The sequence below is a fragment of the Microcebus murinus genome, chromosome 13 (assembly GCF_040939455.1).
Source record: "Microcebus murinus isolate Inina chromosome 13, M.murinus_Inina_mat1.0, whole genome shotgun sequence".
Classification (NCBI taxonomy): Eukaryota; Metazoa; Chordata; class Mammalia; order Primates; family Cheirogaleidae; genus Microcebus; species Microcebus murinus.
The window spans coordinates 82,462,827-82,476,787 of NC_134116.1; the positions used below are offsets into that span (position 1 = coordinate 82,462,827).

A 13,961-nucleotide genomic window follows, 5' to 3' on the forward strand; every position below is an offset into this window, starting at 1 on the left:
TTGATTAATGTCTAACCAACCCAAAATAAACTTAAGTTCCTTCAAATAATTACCCTGCTCACAATTAATTCTTAAAACGTTTACGCCTCCTTTTAAGATCTAATGATGTGGTTCTTTTTGAAGTACTGAACCCTTTTCAAGACCTTTTACAATTCCAACCCAACAAACCAAATCGTAACTCCCGCAGACCTCACAGTGTTAAAATTTGGCAATCTCAATTTACATTCTAAATGGAATTCCCCAAGATTTACCCATTAGAATTGCAGATGGCAAATTCGTAAAAGATTGCAAATACTTTTAATACCAGATGAATGAACGCGATTGTCCCTGGGATCAGAAAACCCATCTCGGACTTGTCCAAAGGCGAACCTTTCCAGAGTCAAAGATGCTAACGTATCGCTAGCAGCCATGCGGACACCTTTGGGGTGGGCGGGGTTAAAACCCCAAGAGAGATTTTGGGGTGAGAGATTCACAAGCAAGGGTGGCCGCCTGTGGGTAACGAGCGAGCGCTCCCTGCGGCAAGAGGCACAGGTAGCCTACCTGGCGAGAGGCTGCGAGGCCCAGCCAGCCCCGGGTCCCAGCTCCCGGCCGCGTCCCAGCCCAGCACCGAGGCGCTCATTAGCGCGCCCAAGGTGACTAGGCCACGGGCCTGCGGGCGGGCGCGGGTTGGGTGCAGCTCTTTTCCCGAGCAGATGGGTGGCTCTGAAAAGAGCCTTTGGTGTCCGCGGAAGGGCGCCGGCCTCACTTGCCCTTGGCCTTGTGGTGACTCTCGGTCTTCTTGGGCAGCAGCACGGCCTGGATGTTGGGCAGGACGCCGCCCTGCGCGATGGTCACGCGGCCCAGCAGCTTGTTGAGCTCCTCGTCGTTGCGGATGGCCAGCTGCAGGTGGCGCGGTATGATGCGCGTCTTCTTGTTGTCGCGCGCCGCGTTGCCCGCCAGCTCCAGGATCTCGGCCGTCAGGTACTCGAGCACGGCGGCCAGGTAGACAGGGGCGCCGGCGCCCACGCGCTCCGAGTAGTTGCCCTTGCGGAGCAGCCGGTGCACGCGGCCCACGGGAAACTGCAGCCCCGCGCGCGACGAGCGCGACTTGGCCTTGGCGCGCGCCTTGCCGCCCTGTTTGCCCCGGCCAGACATCTCTGAAGCGAGCGAGCGCACGAGCCCAGAAAAACCGAAAGACAGTACCGAAAACAACGAGGCGGCGGGGCGCAGCGAGCCCTTATATATGGTCCGGAGGTCGGCTAGCCGGCGGCGTTCGATTGGTTAGCAACGGCAACCAATCAGAAAAGGAGCCCGGCTTCTCCTTATTTGCATATGCCTTGCCCAGCGATGACGTAGAGTGACATTTGATCCAATCAGGAGTGAGCAAATGCCAATCCTTCATTTGAATACAAGACCTACAAATACAGTTGCTCCCGGGGACTGTCGTTTCTGTTCGGAGAGACTCGCCATCATGCCAGACCCGTCCAAGTCGGCTCCGGCGCCCAAGAAGGGCTCCAAAAAGGCCGTCACCAAGGCGCAGAAGAAGGACGGCAAGAAGCGCAAGCGCAGCCGCAAGGAGAGCTACTCCATCTACGTGTACAAGGTGCTGAAGCAAGTGCACCCCGACACCGGCATCTCGTCCAAGGCCATGGGCATCATGAACTCGTTCGTCAACGACATCTTCGAGCGCATCGCCAGCGAGGCGTCCCGCCTGGCGCACTACAACAAGCGCTCGACCATCACGTCCCGCGAGGTGCAGACGGCCGTGCGCCTGCTGCTGCCCGGCGAGCTGGCCAAGCACGCCGTGTCCGAGGGCACCAAGGCCGTCACCAAGTACACCAGCTCCAAGTGAGGCGCGCCGCGGTGCGCCCCGAACCCAAAGGCTCTTTTCAGAGCCACCCACACAATCGAGAAAGGGTGTCGAACACGGTGAGGGGTTGTTACGTAACCTCCTGTATTTGCGTGCGCCTTGGCGGCTCCCTGGTTGCAGGGTGCGGCCGGGGCTGAGTCGTGTGTGTGCGCGCGTGTATGAATGGCAAGGGGGAAGTGCCAGTTGCAGACATTCGTGATGCAAACGGCGACCAAGGAATAAAAGCTGAGTAATGTTCGTGGGAGGCGATCAAGGACTCCCCTGTGTCCACCCTCGCCTCCCTTCGGAGCTGTCAGCCTGTATCGTGGCGCAAAAACAGCTTTTGGTTCCAAATGTCCTTTAATAGCAAAGGATGCTTTTCTGACTCGAGCGCTTGTATCCCATCCAAGGCCGGGTCCACCTGAGCTTGGCGTGTACCATTCACGTAAGGAGCGCGGGTCGCCTCCCCCAGGAGGCCCCCGTGCCGACCTCTATCCCTCCCCGCCCCCTATCCCCTCCAGGGAGTCTGGATGGCGCTAGGTCTCGAGCTCCATAAGGCCCAGGGTGTTGTCACGCTGCCCTGGCGGTCGTGCCTGGCTCTGCGTTTTTCTGAAGACATTTTTATCCCTGCCTTCACCTGATAGACATTTTCATGCCCAGGCGTTTAAATTAACATTTTAGAAACCGTGGGTCTGGCAGGATCCTGCAATGGCAGGAGGTTTGAAATGGAAATCGAAATGCAGCGATATTGTAGCGCTCTGTGCGCGGGAGCTGGATGTATAATAATAAGCGACCCCAGCTGCTGGAGGGCAGGGAAGGGGTTAATTTAACAGGAAAAGAATGTGCTTTTCCTGAGCAAATGTATTAGTAGTTGGCTGCACGTTATTTTATGTGAATCTTTAGCGACACAAAATCCCCCGTTTTTTCTCCAAATTCGTGGCATTTATGGAGAGTGCCCATTTTGGTGCAGGAAAGCGCTTTGGCATGAAGAGTTTCGCTCCGGAAAGGACGTGGCTTGCCTTTTTCTTGGCTTGGTTTATTTATAAAAAGGATTCTTAATAATTACTTCTAGCCGTTGTGAGAATTATAATTATTGAGAGTTTTTGTCATCGTTTCTAGCAAGAAATAAGAACTCAATAAAATCCAATAAAATATATATTTTTTTCCTAGCCATCTCTCCAAACGGAGCCGGTCCCGTGCCCAAGCTAGGGCGGGCAGGGTTAGGGGAGGAAAGGTCACCACGCGAACATCCTCGGCCACAATGGCTGTCACCTCTCCCCCTTTACCCACGCAGGAGCGTGGGTACACTCTAAAACAGAGTTTTTGAAAACCTAACGTGTTCTTAAAGTCATCTAAAATATTTTTATCATAGGTTCAAATGGTTGCAAGGATGCAAATCCCCACATAGGACTAAAAAAAAACAAAGTCCTATCAGTCTTTGAAAGATACCTACATCAATTTGATATCATAATATAAATACATGACCAATTTTTCTTTGATACTGAGCTATTTTAGATGATTTTTCCTTGATGAATGCATATTTCCATTCCCCTTTTGCCTCAGAATTTCATCCTACCATAGTATTTATATGTATAGTATATTTAATCATGCTCTACATATTCCTTTTTTTTTTTGCAAGAAAGTCTGTAAATTAAAACACTTCTAAGTAACCAAAAGTCAGTGTTTAAAAAATCATCTGGACAGTGCACTATTGTTTAAAACATAAATGAGTGTTCATTATTACCAAACAAAACACATTTTAGTGAAACTGACTCTTTAAAAAAAATCTTTGCAGAAGAAACTGACTCTTGGAATGAGGTAATGGTACACCCTCCCTCGTGTTTTTTGGTGTCTATTATTTCATGCATACACATACATGAACAGTATTATCCAGAATGGTTTCCATTCCGTTGTTTTCTCTAGATATGTGCTTCACAAAATATTTATGAAAATAAATACATACAGCTTTGCACAGCGGCAGTATTGTAGCCCATGAGGTTTATCCAAGGTATGATTATTGCTGCTAATCGAAAACTTTTCCCAATACCTCACAGCGATGACTTGCAATATAGTCGGCACTGGCAATTTTTGACAGTCTCTATGGAGACTGAATTAAAAATTTAAAAAGAAAAGAAATACATAGGAGTGGAAATTTTGTCATAGCCATTTTACTTAATTCTTTGCCTTGCTAGTTATAATCCAAAATTTAGATCCATCATCAAAAGTGAGAACTATCAATACCCTTAATCCTGTCAAGAAATACAGGATTTGCATTAAAATCTATGGAATTCAGTCTTTCCTCTTTGAAACAGGCACCTGCTGAATGACACAGCCAAGCCTTCACCCTCCTACCAGTGTAGATCATAGATTGTAAATCTGGAGCCAATATCCTAAACAAGCATTTGCAGTCATGAAACTGCTCTCATAGATGCACCTAATTATTTCCCTTAATGGGCTTAAAACAGGTTTAATAAGATGAAACCTGTCTCTGGCAAAGAGAGAGGAGTGTGATTGATTGTATTAGCACTAGGCAAAAACATTGGTTAGTGCCAGAGATAAAATCAAGGCACAAAATGAACATGTAATCAAAATTTCCAAAAATAATTCTGTAAGAATACATTTTGTGGTGTATGATGCCAAATGTCAATTTCTTAGTCCTTCTGACTCCTGGCATAAGCTTAAAGTAAAAATAGGCTTCCTCTACTTGCTACCCCAGCTGCCGCAGGCCCAGCATGGGTGGGGCTGATCTCTCTCCCTTCCAGGACAGAATCTGTTCAGGGAAATGGAAAAAAGCTAAAACAGGGTTCCTGCTATTGCGATTTTATAATCAAGAAAACTGAAATTGTGTACAAAACCCATGTCTATAATCACATCGTTACAACAGAGAAAGACAAATGTGAAGTTGAATGTCAACATTGTAGGAGGGCAGGGCCCACACATCAAATACATGAGAATCATAGAGTCTGGGGAGAATTAGGACTCATTTCACAAAATGGAAGCATTCTCTGGGTCAGAAATAATTAAGCCACATTCCTAAATTAAGTTTCTGGAATGAACTGGAGGGATGTGGGAGACATAAAATGTGAAATGCATTTAAGAAACTGCCCCTCACCCATCTCAGCTAGAAATTTCAAGTCAAATTTGTTAATTATTATGGAGTAAATCAAACAATTTGGAGGGAATCAACCCAGTTAAAATGGCTTTGCTCAAAAAGGTTAAAAAAATGATGCTGGCAAGGATGCAGAGATAGGGCTACACTGTTAAATTCCTACTGTACTGCTGGTGGGAAGGTAAATTAGTACAACCATTGTGGAAAACAGTATGGAGATTACTCAAGAAACTAAAAACAAAACTACCATATGACCCAGCAATCCTACCACTGGCTAAATATACCCCAAAGAAAAGAAATCAATATATCAAAGAGATAGCTGCGCTCCCATGTTCATTACAGCACTAGTCACAGTAGCCAAGAAATGGAATCAACCTAAGTGCCCACCAACAAATGAATGAGTAAAGAAAGTGTGGTAAATACAATGGAATATTATTGAGCCATAAAAAGAATGAAATCCTGTCAATCAGCAGCAACATGAATGGAGCTGGAGGATGTTAGGTTATTTTAAGTGAAATAAGCCAGGCACAGAAAGACACAGCATGTTCTCAATTATATGTGGAAGCTTAAAAAAGTGGATCTTATGGACAGAGAGAATTGACTGGTGGCCACCAGGGGCTGGGAAGAGTAGTGGGGAGGTAGATGAAGAGAAGTTGATTAATGGGTACAAATATATGGTTTGATAGAAGGAATACGATTTAGAGTTTAATAGTACAGTATGGTGAGTATAGTTAATAATTTGTTGTAAGGTTCAAAGGAGAGGAATAGGAATGTTCCCAACCTAAAGTGGGGGTGAATGTTTGGGGTGATAGATGTCCTGAATGTTTGGGGTGATAGATGTCCTAATTGCCCTGGCGAGAGCCTTACACATTCTATGCATGTATTAAAATACCACACGCACCCCCAAAATATGTACAACTATTACGCATCAATTAAAAAAATAAAAAGCCTGTAGGATCTAAAAGTGCTATAAAAATAAAGCTTATTTTAAAAAAATTATGAAGGGAGGAAAACTGTCCTTTTAAAAAGAAACTACAAACACAATAAAGTAAATTTACTTTGTGAGACAATAAGAGGTTAAATGTTGAGGAATGCATCCTTGTCGTCCAGTACCTGGAGGTGGTGTGGGGTCACACGGCATTGTCCCTAAGTGGGAACCGACCCTGGGCCTGTAATCCAAATCCCAGGCAGTGTTTCAGCTCTCGGAGGGCCGCTCGCTCGCAGGCATTTTTCCTCACTAGAGCCCACGGTAGTGGGGATGTTTTAGGGGGAGGACAGCTGGAAGGCCTTAGTTGTTACTTAGTGTGTCATCCAGCGAACATCATACTTATTTGGCCTATGATTTGCTGAAATTTAAAAGGCACAGCATTTGCTTCAAGAGGATTTTTCACCGTTTATCAAGCTTACACGCACACACACACAAACACACGCACATTCTGGGTTGGAGAAGTACCAGAATTTCTGAGCGGGAGATTTTCGCTGAGTGCTAAGGCTGAAGACCAGGATCTGTGCGCCTGCCGTCTTGATGTTTCAAACGGGAACGCGCGGCACCGAGGGCCGCTTAGGCGCAAAGCTGCTGAAATGTTCGTTTTTTCTGGCCAGAAGCTCAGCAAAGGGAGGAGGGAAGGGGGGGAGGAAGGCCCCAAGCGCCACCGTCTGGGCGGCGCGACAACAACGCAAAGGCCTCACCGAGCACGTCCTCCAGCCTCACCCGCAGGGGCCGCACAAGATCTGCAGGGGACTCACGCGCCTCACACGCACGGCGCACGCCACGCGCAGAGGGATCTCGGGTTGAGATCCACAGAGCGCAATCGCCCTCTCCAGCTTCTAACCACATGTGGCCAGGCCTAACCCAGAATCCAGCAAGCGCTTTTTTGTTTTGTTTGCTTTTGAGATAAGGTCTCGCTCTGTCGCCCAGGCAGGACTGCAGTGGCGCGATCATAGCTCACGGCAACCTCCAACTCCATCCTCCCTCCTCAGCCTCCCAAGTAGCGGGGACTACAAGCCCGCGCCACCGCGCCTGCCCGGATTTCTAAATTTTTGGTAGAAACAGGAGCCTGGCTATGTTACTCAGGCAGGTCCCCAACTCCTGCCCTGGAGCGATCCTCCCCGCCTGGGTCTTCCACAAAGTGCTGGGATTATAGGAAGGTGAACCACTGGCGCAGGGCCCCAGTAAGCGTTTTTAAAGGGAAACGTGCCAATATGCACAGCAAGTGTCACCAGTTTTACTTCAAGACTTGCGTCCCCGCTGCGCACTGCACCTCCCCTCACCACCCCATTGACTCAGGCCACAGGCCACGGCCAGACCAGGTGGCACGCTCCTTTCTGAGCTTGGAGGTGGCTCTGAAAAGAGCCTTTGGGTTCGGGGCGCACCGCGGCGCGCCTCACTTGGAGCTGGTGTACTTGGTGACGGCCTTGGTGCCCTCGGACACGGCGTGCTTGGCCAGCTCGCCGGGCAGCAGCAGGCGCACGGCCGTCTGCACCTCGCGGGACGTGATGGTCGAGCGCTTGTTGTAGTGCGCCAGGCGGGACGCCTCGCTGGCGATGCGCTCGAAGATGTCGTTGACGAACGAGTTCATGATGCCCATGGCCTTGGACGAGATGCCCGTGTCCGGGTGCACCTGCTTCAGCACCTTGTACACGTAGATGGAGTAGCTCTCCTTGCGGCCGCGCTTGCGCTTCTTGCCGTCCTTCTTCTGCGCCTTGGAGATGGCCTTTTTGGAGCCCTTCTTGGGCGCCGGAGCCGAGCGCGAAGGCTCCGGCATGGCGAGGCAGCGACGGCGCCCGGATGAACGGGCTAGGCGGGCAGAGCGGGGTTATTTGTCATCTTTATATTCAAATGAAGGCTCCAAATCTCTCGCGTCCCATTGGACGGCCCGCTGCGCCCGTCCACCAACGGGAAGGAGTTATGTAAATAGGACGTGCTGGCTCTTCTTTCCAATTGGATGGTAGGGCAACCAATGCAAAAGCACGTCTGGCGCCGGCCGGAGCTACAGATGCGCACCTTTGTCCAAGCCCTTTGTCTCTAACCGGGAGGGGGCTTTCGTGTGTGTCTGTGTGGGTGGCGGGTCTGGACGGGGCTGGGGAAGAAGGGAAAACTTGCAGCCCCGCATCTCGGGCTTCTCCGGCTGTGAGGCAGTTACACTAGGGCACTTCTTCCTGCAGCGTACATACAGCTGGGAAGCGGGAGCTGGCGCTTATCTAGCAAGGGAGATGGCAGGGGCGGGGGAATGGCGGCTTGCAACTGTCTTAACCAGTTATTTCCTGTCATCCCCATCCCCCATGGCCAAAGTGATACGTTCATTTCAGAATTCAAGAGTAGATCCAAACAGTTCATTAGGAAACAGAAAATATGCTAAGGTATTAGACGTGTAGCCAGGCACAGAGCAGATTTTCCACTGGAGAGAGGAATTGAATGAGTTTCAAATGAAATGCTAGTCCATCCTATTATTAGGGCCCCTGAAATCCCCTTAAGGTGACAGCCCTAATGCTAAGCGCTTGAGATGCATAATCTTTTCTGTCTCCTAATACATCCGAGAGAGGTAGGTACTAGTGTTGCTCTGCAATTACACCCATGAGGACACAGGCTTAGGGAAGGCACTAGTCTCTGAGTTGCCTCCCCTGTTCTATTAACTTCCAACAAAGAAACATAAGGTATAAAGAAGTTCAGCATCACCTGCAGTGCTGGTTAGAAAAGCAGTCTTGGGCCCCATTCCAAAAGGGCTGAGTCAATCTGCATTTTTAAAAGGTGTGTGTGTGTGTGCACTTTGCAATTTGAGAAGTCCTGGTTGGGAGGTCATTTATCTGCCCTACCTTGGGCAAATTATTTACCTTCTTGGATCCCCCATGTCCTCATCTGTAAAACGAGGCTGGAAGTGCAACCTTGACAGGGTTTCTGGAGAGCTGATGTGTGTGAAGCAACTGGCAGGGTGCCCAGAACATATTTTGTGCCGAATTCCTCTTAACTCCTTTCCTCCTTAGGACTGACCCAGCCACAGCAGCTTGGGCTACCTCAGCTGAGCTCTGTTTATGCCCTGGACAGCTCCATCACATAACTGTGTGGCATGAGCCTTTCTCTCTCCCACCACAGCAGGACTAAGCTGTAATGCACAGGGCAAGGAGGATGTGGCTTTCAAGTCTGAATCTCCAGGGCCCAGCAAAGAACTTGGCACCTAGTGAAGGTCCAGTCAATGTTTGTCAAGTAAATAAGCCTGTTAACCGAGGCAGTGCCCTCTGCAGTCAAGTCTCTCTTCTGAGGCCTGTTGCACACTTGCAGCTGTGTAATCTCAGAGTTCCCTGAGCTGCTTTGGACATACTAATCTTTAACCATTTTAAAAAATGTTTCCTTTTCAAATATGCAATGGGTTTAGCAAACATTTCCAGAGTGCTTGCTAGAAGCTAGGTAACGACTTAATACTTATAAATGCTTAATTCAATTTAGTTCTTTTAACGGCCCTGCAGGGTATGCTCTATGTCAGAGTCTCAGCTTGGCCAAACTGTAGTCAGGCTCCTCCTGGTCCTCCTGCTAGGCCCATCCGTGCACTTCCTTGGAAAATCAGTGTTACCAAGAGCCCTAGTAAATTAGCTTGACAAGAACTTGCCATCCTGGGTTCCTACTGGGGTGGGTAGGTTTGGAACAAAACTTTGAGTAGGATGGCAGGTGCTTCCAGGAAGGTCTTTGGGGAAGAAGTTGTCTTTCAGTGTAGCCGCTAAGATTTAGGAGTTGCTCTGCCCCCCATATAGTGGCTGCTTGGTAGTGTCAGGAGATCAGCCCAGCTTCTCATGGGTCATTGCTATGGACTGAATATTTGTGTCACCCACAAATTCACAGGCCGAAAACCCTCTTCCCCAAGGTGATGGTGTTAGGCAGTGGGGCCTTTAGGAGGTGATTACATCATGAGGGTGCAGCCCTCATAATGGGATTAGTGCCTGTAGAAGAACAGATACAAGAGAGCTCACTTTGCTCTTTCTCACTGCTATAGGCGCCAAGGGAAAATTTCCCTATCACCCACTGAAGGGTCACTGAAAAATTAACTGCAAAAGGCAGATTCATAGGAGAAAAGGCATCCACCTGTATTTGATCACAGTTTTACATGACATGGGAGCCTGTAGAATGAAGATCCAAAGATAGAGGGGAAACTCCATTTTTGTGTTTAGATTAAACAAACTATGGACAGCTGTGCAGAAATATGATTGGACAAAAAGGATATGATCTGATGCTAGCAGGCTGAGTGCAAGTCCTGTCTGTCTGGATTCTTCTTGGCTTCTGTGAGCAGCATCCTTCCTTCTGGGTGTGGGCAGGGCCCACTCTGGGTTGAGTGTTTCAGGACCTATGGTCAAACAAGGTGGGTCACAGAATTTCTCTACAGCCTCTTTTTATACAGAAAGGCAGGGTGGAAAGTTAGAGTCATATTTTTGGGTGTTGTGTCTGGCTTTAGGGAAAAGGGGTTCTGGTTTCTCTGGCTAGACAGCGGGGAGGATGGGACTGAGAGACAGGAGGGCAGGAGAAGGTAGGAGAGCAAATTTTGCTTCAGAGGCTGCTTCTGAGGCCTTTATTTGGGGGCATTGTTTTCTGAGCTCCTACAGTTGCCACATGAGGACACAGTGGGAAGGTGGCTGTCTTTCGGACCAGGAAGAGGGACCTCCTTTGGACCAGGAAGAGGGAACCTGATCTCAGACTTCTAGCCTCAAGACTGTGAGAAATAAATTTTTGTTGTTTAAGCCGCTTAGTCTGTGGTATTCTGTTATAGCAAGCTTAGCCCACTGAGACAGTGTTTTGGGATGGAGACCACATGATGTTTTGACAGGTGGGACACTCTCTATGGGATAAACTTGAGATTTTCCTCATGAGAAAAAAAGAAGAGGGAGGGAAGGAGAGGGGAAAGGAAAAGAAAAACAAACAAAAAAAGAAGCAGTGGCTTCCAGCTTAGCTACCAGGAGCAGGTGAGTAATGGCCCAGAAGACTAATTTTAAAGAGGGTTAGGTTAGGGCTTGGCCTGGAGGCTCACACCTGCACTTTGGGAGGCCCAGGCAGGAGGGCTGCTTAAGGCCAGGAGTTTGAGACCAGCCTTGGCAACATAGCCAGACTCTGTCTCTACAAAAAGTTTAACAGTTAGTGGGGTGTTGGATTGTGTGCCTGTAATCCCAGCTACTTCAGAGGCTGAGGCAAGAAGATTGCCTGAGCCCAGGAGTTCAGGGAACTCTGAGGATGCCACTGTACTCCAGCCTGGGTGACAGAAGGAAAGCCTGTTTCCGAAAAAAATAAAAATAAAAAGAGGTTTGGATTATTTTAAAAAACACCTCCTCCCCCCTTCTTTAATGGTTCTAGAGTTCAGAGTCCTTTGTGCTGGAAGCCAGTCAATAAATGCATTGAATGAATGACTGAATGCAAGAAATGAGCCCATCTTAACATCTTAGATTTTTGTGCAGCCCCAGACAGTGCTTCCTTTTCTACTAGCATAAAGACTTCCTGCAGTGAGTGCTCTCCACTCCCTTCATCCCCCAGCCAAGAGGCCAGGTCCCTTTAAAATTCTCACAAATAAGCATTTAATAGAAATGGTATGGCACATTGCAATGGCAGACACGTGACACGTTTTGTGGTGTTATTTTCCCCCAGAGAGTGCTGTCTATCTTGGAATAGCTAAAGAAAAGCAGGCCACATCCAGACCCCACGGGGAGGTGGGCATCTGCCTGGGGCCAGCAGCACCCTACAGATGGGAAAAGGACTAATGAGAACATTTGGAGATTTAGAGCTGGAGGAAGCCGGAGAGGCTGAAATGACAGGGCGTGCCATAGAGTAGACCATGGGACCTGGGTTAATGCTTGCAAGATTGCAAAGAAGGAAAAGAGGCTTTGCGCAGCCTTTGTCCTCCGCACAGCTTCCAGCTGGCATTCCGGGTACAAAGGCCTTCCTGCCCCCGCCGGGGAGCATTTCCACCCGGACGTCTGCTGTGGCTCAGGGTTGTGTCGCTGGGGAGACCCCAGTCTTAAAGGCACTACTTCGCGCTGGGCCGGCACCTTGGGGCTCCCGTGGTGAAGGCAGGTGCTCACCGCGGCCTGGCGCCCAGAAGCGCCCACGTTCGGACCAAGGCGAGGCGGTAAAACGGCAGGATTCCCAACGCCCACGTTTCCGACGCAGCTTTTGTACCCATTTCCGTTGCATTTCAGCAACTAGGAAAGAGCTGCGAATACCAGAGGCAGGTGGGAAGGAAGGACAGGGGATGTGCCGGCGGGAGCGAAACAGGAGCGAAAGCAAATTTGTGAGCACCACGGTGAATGCGCAAACTCCATTCGCGTCCCAGCGCGCCGCGCACTCCTGCCCGGGGCTGAGGCCCTCCCGACCCGAGCGCCTTCGGCCGCCCCGTTCACCCCGCCCAGCCGCTCGGCTCTCCAGTAGATTTTGGTGAACCGTTTTCCAGGGGGAGTGAGCTCCCCGCCCCAGGTTTCTACATTTCCTAAGCACGGTAATTAGATATTTTAAGGGCTCCCGAATTTAGTGGCCTCAAGCGGGGGTTGGAGGAGATATGGAAACCAGACAACGCACACATCAGAAGGCTCTTTTGATGGGAAGAATTTGTACATTTTCAGAAGTGGCCTCCACCCTAGGAGAGGCAGGCGGGAGGAGCGCAGGGACCCGAGCCCGAGGGCTGGGGGCCGGGCGCAGGGAGGGGAGTGTGGGGGTGGGCGGCCAGTTGGCTACGACCCGGGCATACCACGAGGGACATCCCAGGCTGGTCCCCACCGCCACTCTTCACTCCAAAGCAGTCGCATCCCTGCGTCACACGCGAGTCAGGAAATCACGACGATGTCCAAGCACAGGGGAGAAAACATTAAGGCACAGACGTGCATAAAATACCACAAATTCCAAACTCAGAAACAAAGATGGGACGCCGCAAGGGTGACGGAATGAAGGATAGCTTTGGAGAGGGCACATCAGCCAATCGGTTTGCGGTAAGGGGCGGGTAGGATTGAATTTGGACCAATCAAAACCGCCCAATTGGGACAAATGCTAGCAACGGCTGCTCCCTCCCGGTTTGCGTAGGCGGCTCGGCCGGGATTGTGCAAAGGAGGGGGGGCCGCGGCTCCCCTCCGTATCCAGGCATCTTCCGCGCACCGCGGCCCGCCTGCACCCTGGTAACCACAGCACCCCGCATCTAGCACCCCTGCACCGCCCCCACCCCTAGCACTCCTGCGCTCAGGCACCCTGGCATCCTTGCAGCGGGCACCCTGGCGTCACGCGGCCAGCGTCCGTGGGTGCCCCATGGCGCGGGACCCCAAGACCCAGCCCTTCCGTGATGGCGCCTCTGGGCGGCCTGCAGGGACTCCACGGTCCCCAGCTGGCCAGCCAGCCTCGGCCAGCGCGTCACCGTGCGCCCGAGGATGCCCAGCACCTGCGCCGCATCTGGCGGAGGCGCGCGGCTGGAGGTGGAGGCCCGGGCACCGGGACTGCGCGGAGAGGCCTTTCTCCGAGCCACCTACGATGTCGGTTCACTGACGCGGCGCCCCCACCCCCAACACACACCCGGTCCCATCGACTTCTCTCCCGGGCCCAGACGATGACTGCGCTCGCTGCCCGGTCCGCGCCTTCTGTGGTCTCCCTGTGCGCCTCCGGGCCCGCGCGCAGCGTCTCCCTGGCGTGGCGGCAGAACGCGCCTCCCGCAAAGACGGGCTGCAGAGCTGAGGGCGAGTAAGAAACGGCGGCGGGAGAGTCCCCGCCCGCCCTCTGTGGGGCTAAAAGCAGGATGTTTCAGAGAACCTTGGGGGAGGGGGCGAGAGGGAAGTTTCCCCTGGGCCCAATGCTGCCGGCCGCGGAGGCGGTCGTGGGCAGAGGGCGATGCTGGTGACAAGCCACCCACGTCACCTTAGGTGTCCCACGTCTAGAGAGATGGCCGTCGTTGACAACGGCTCCGTTGTGACCTCAGAGACACACGAACCCTCAGTGTGTGCAAGACTCCAAGCGCCCTGAGAAAGCGGAGGGCGCAGCTCCAGGCTGAGAGGAAGGGCTGAGAGGAAGGGCTGAGAGAA

The 13,961-nt window shown here is 51.0% G+C and overlaps 3 protein-coding genes, 1 long non-coding RNA gene and 1 other non-coding gene across 5 annotated transcripts; 2 read left to right on the forward strand and 3 right to left on the reverse strand.

Moving 5' to 3' along the window:
* Positions 1 to 278: 278 nt before the first annotated feature.
* H2AC25 (H2A clustered histone 25) lies at positions 279 to 1,216 on the reverse strand. The gene has a single exon (XM_012778573.2). It carries the CDS (start codon positions 1,132 to 1,134, stop codon positions 742 to 744), a length of 393 nt encoding a protein of 130 aa, XP_012634027.1. The 5' UTR covers positions 1,135 to 1,216; the 3' UTR covers positions 279 to 741.
* Positions 1,217 to 1,402: 186 nt separating this feature from the next.
* H2BC26 (H2B clustered histone 26) lies at positions 1,403 to 1,928 on the forward strand. The gene has a single exon (XM_020290500.2). It carries the CDS (start codon positions 1,451 to 1,453, stop codon positions 1,829 to 1,831), a length of 381 nt encoding a protein of 126 aa, XP_020146089.2. The 5' UTR covers positions 1,403 to 1,450; the 3' UTR covers positions 1,832 to 1,928.
* Positions 1,929 to 3,791: 1,863 nt separating this feature from the next.
* LOC142875263 (U4 spliceosomal RNA) lies at positions 3,792 to 3,935 on the forward strand. The gene has a single exon (XR_012922662.1). It is a non-coding gene; the product is annotated as a U4 spliceosomal RNA (small nuclear RNA).
* A 3,213-nt stretch (positions 3,936 to 7,148) lies between these two features.
* Positions 7,149 to 7,751, reverse strand: LOC105878819 (H2B.U histone 2). The gene has a single exon (XM_076009582.1). It carries the CDS (start codon positions 7,700 to 7,702, stop codon positions 7,322 to 7,324), a length of 381 nt encoding a protein of 126 aa, XP_075865697.1. The 5' UTR covers positions 7,703 to 7,751; the 3' UTR covers positions 7,149 to 7,321.
* A 2,234-nt stretch (positions 7,752 to 9,985) lies between these two features.
* On the reverse strand, positions 9,986 to 13,737 carry LOC142874929 (uncharacterized). The gene is made up of 2 exons (XR_012922513.1): positions 13,459 to 13,737; positions 9,986 to 10,267 (listed from the first exon to the last, which is right to left on the reverse strand). It is a non-coding gene; the product is annotated as an uncharacterized LOC142874929 (long non-coding RNA).
* Positions 13,738 to 13,961: the final 224 nt, after the last annotated feature.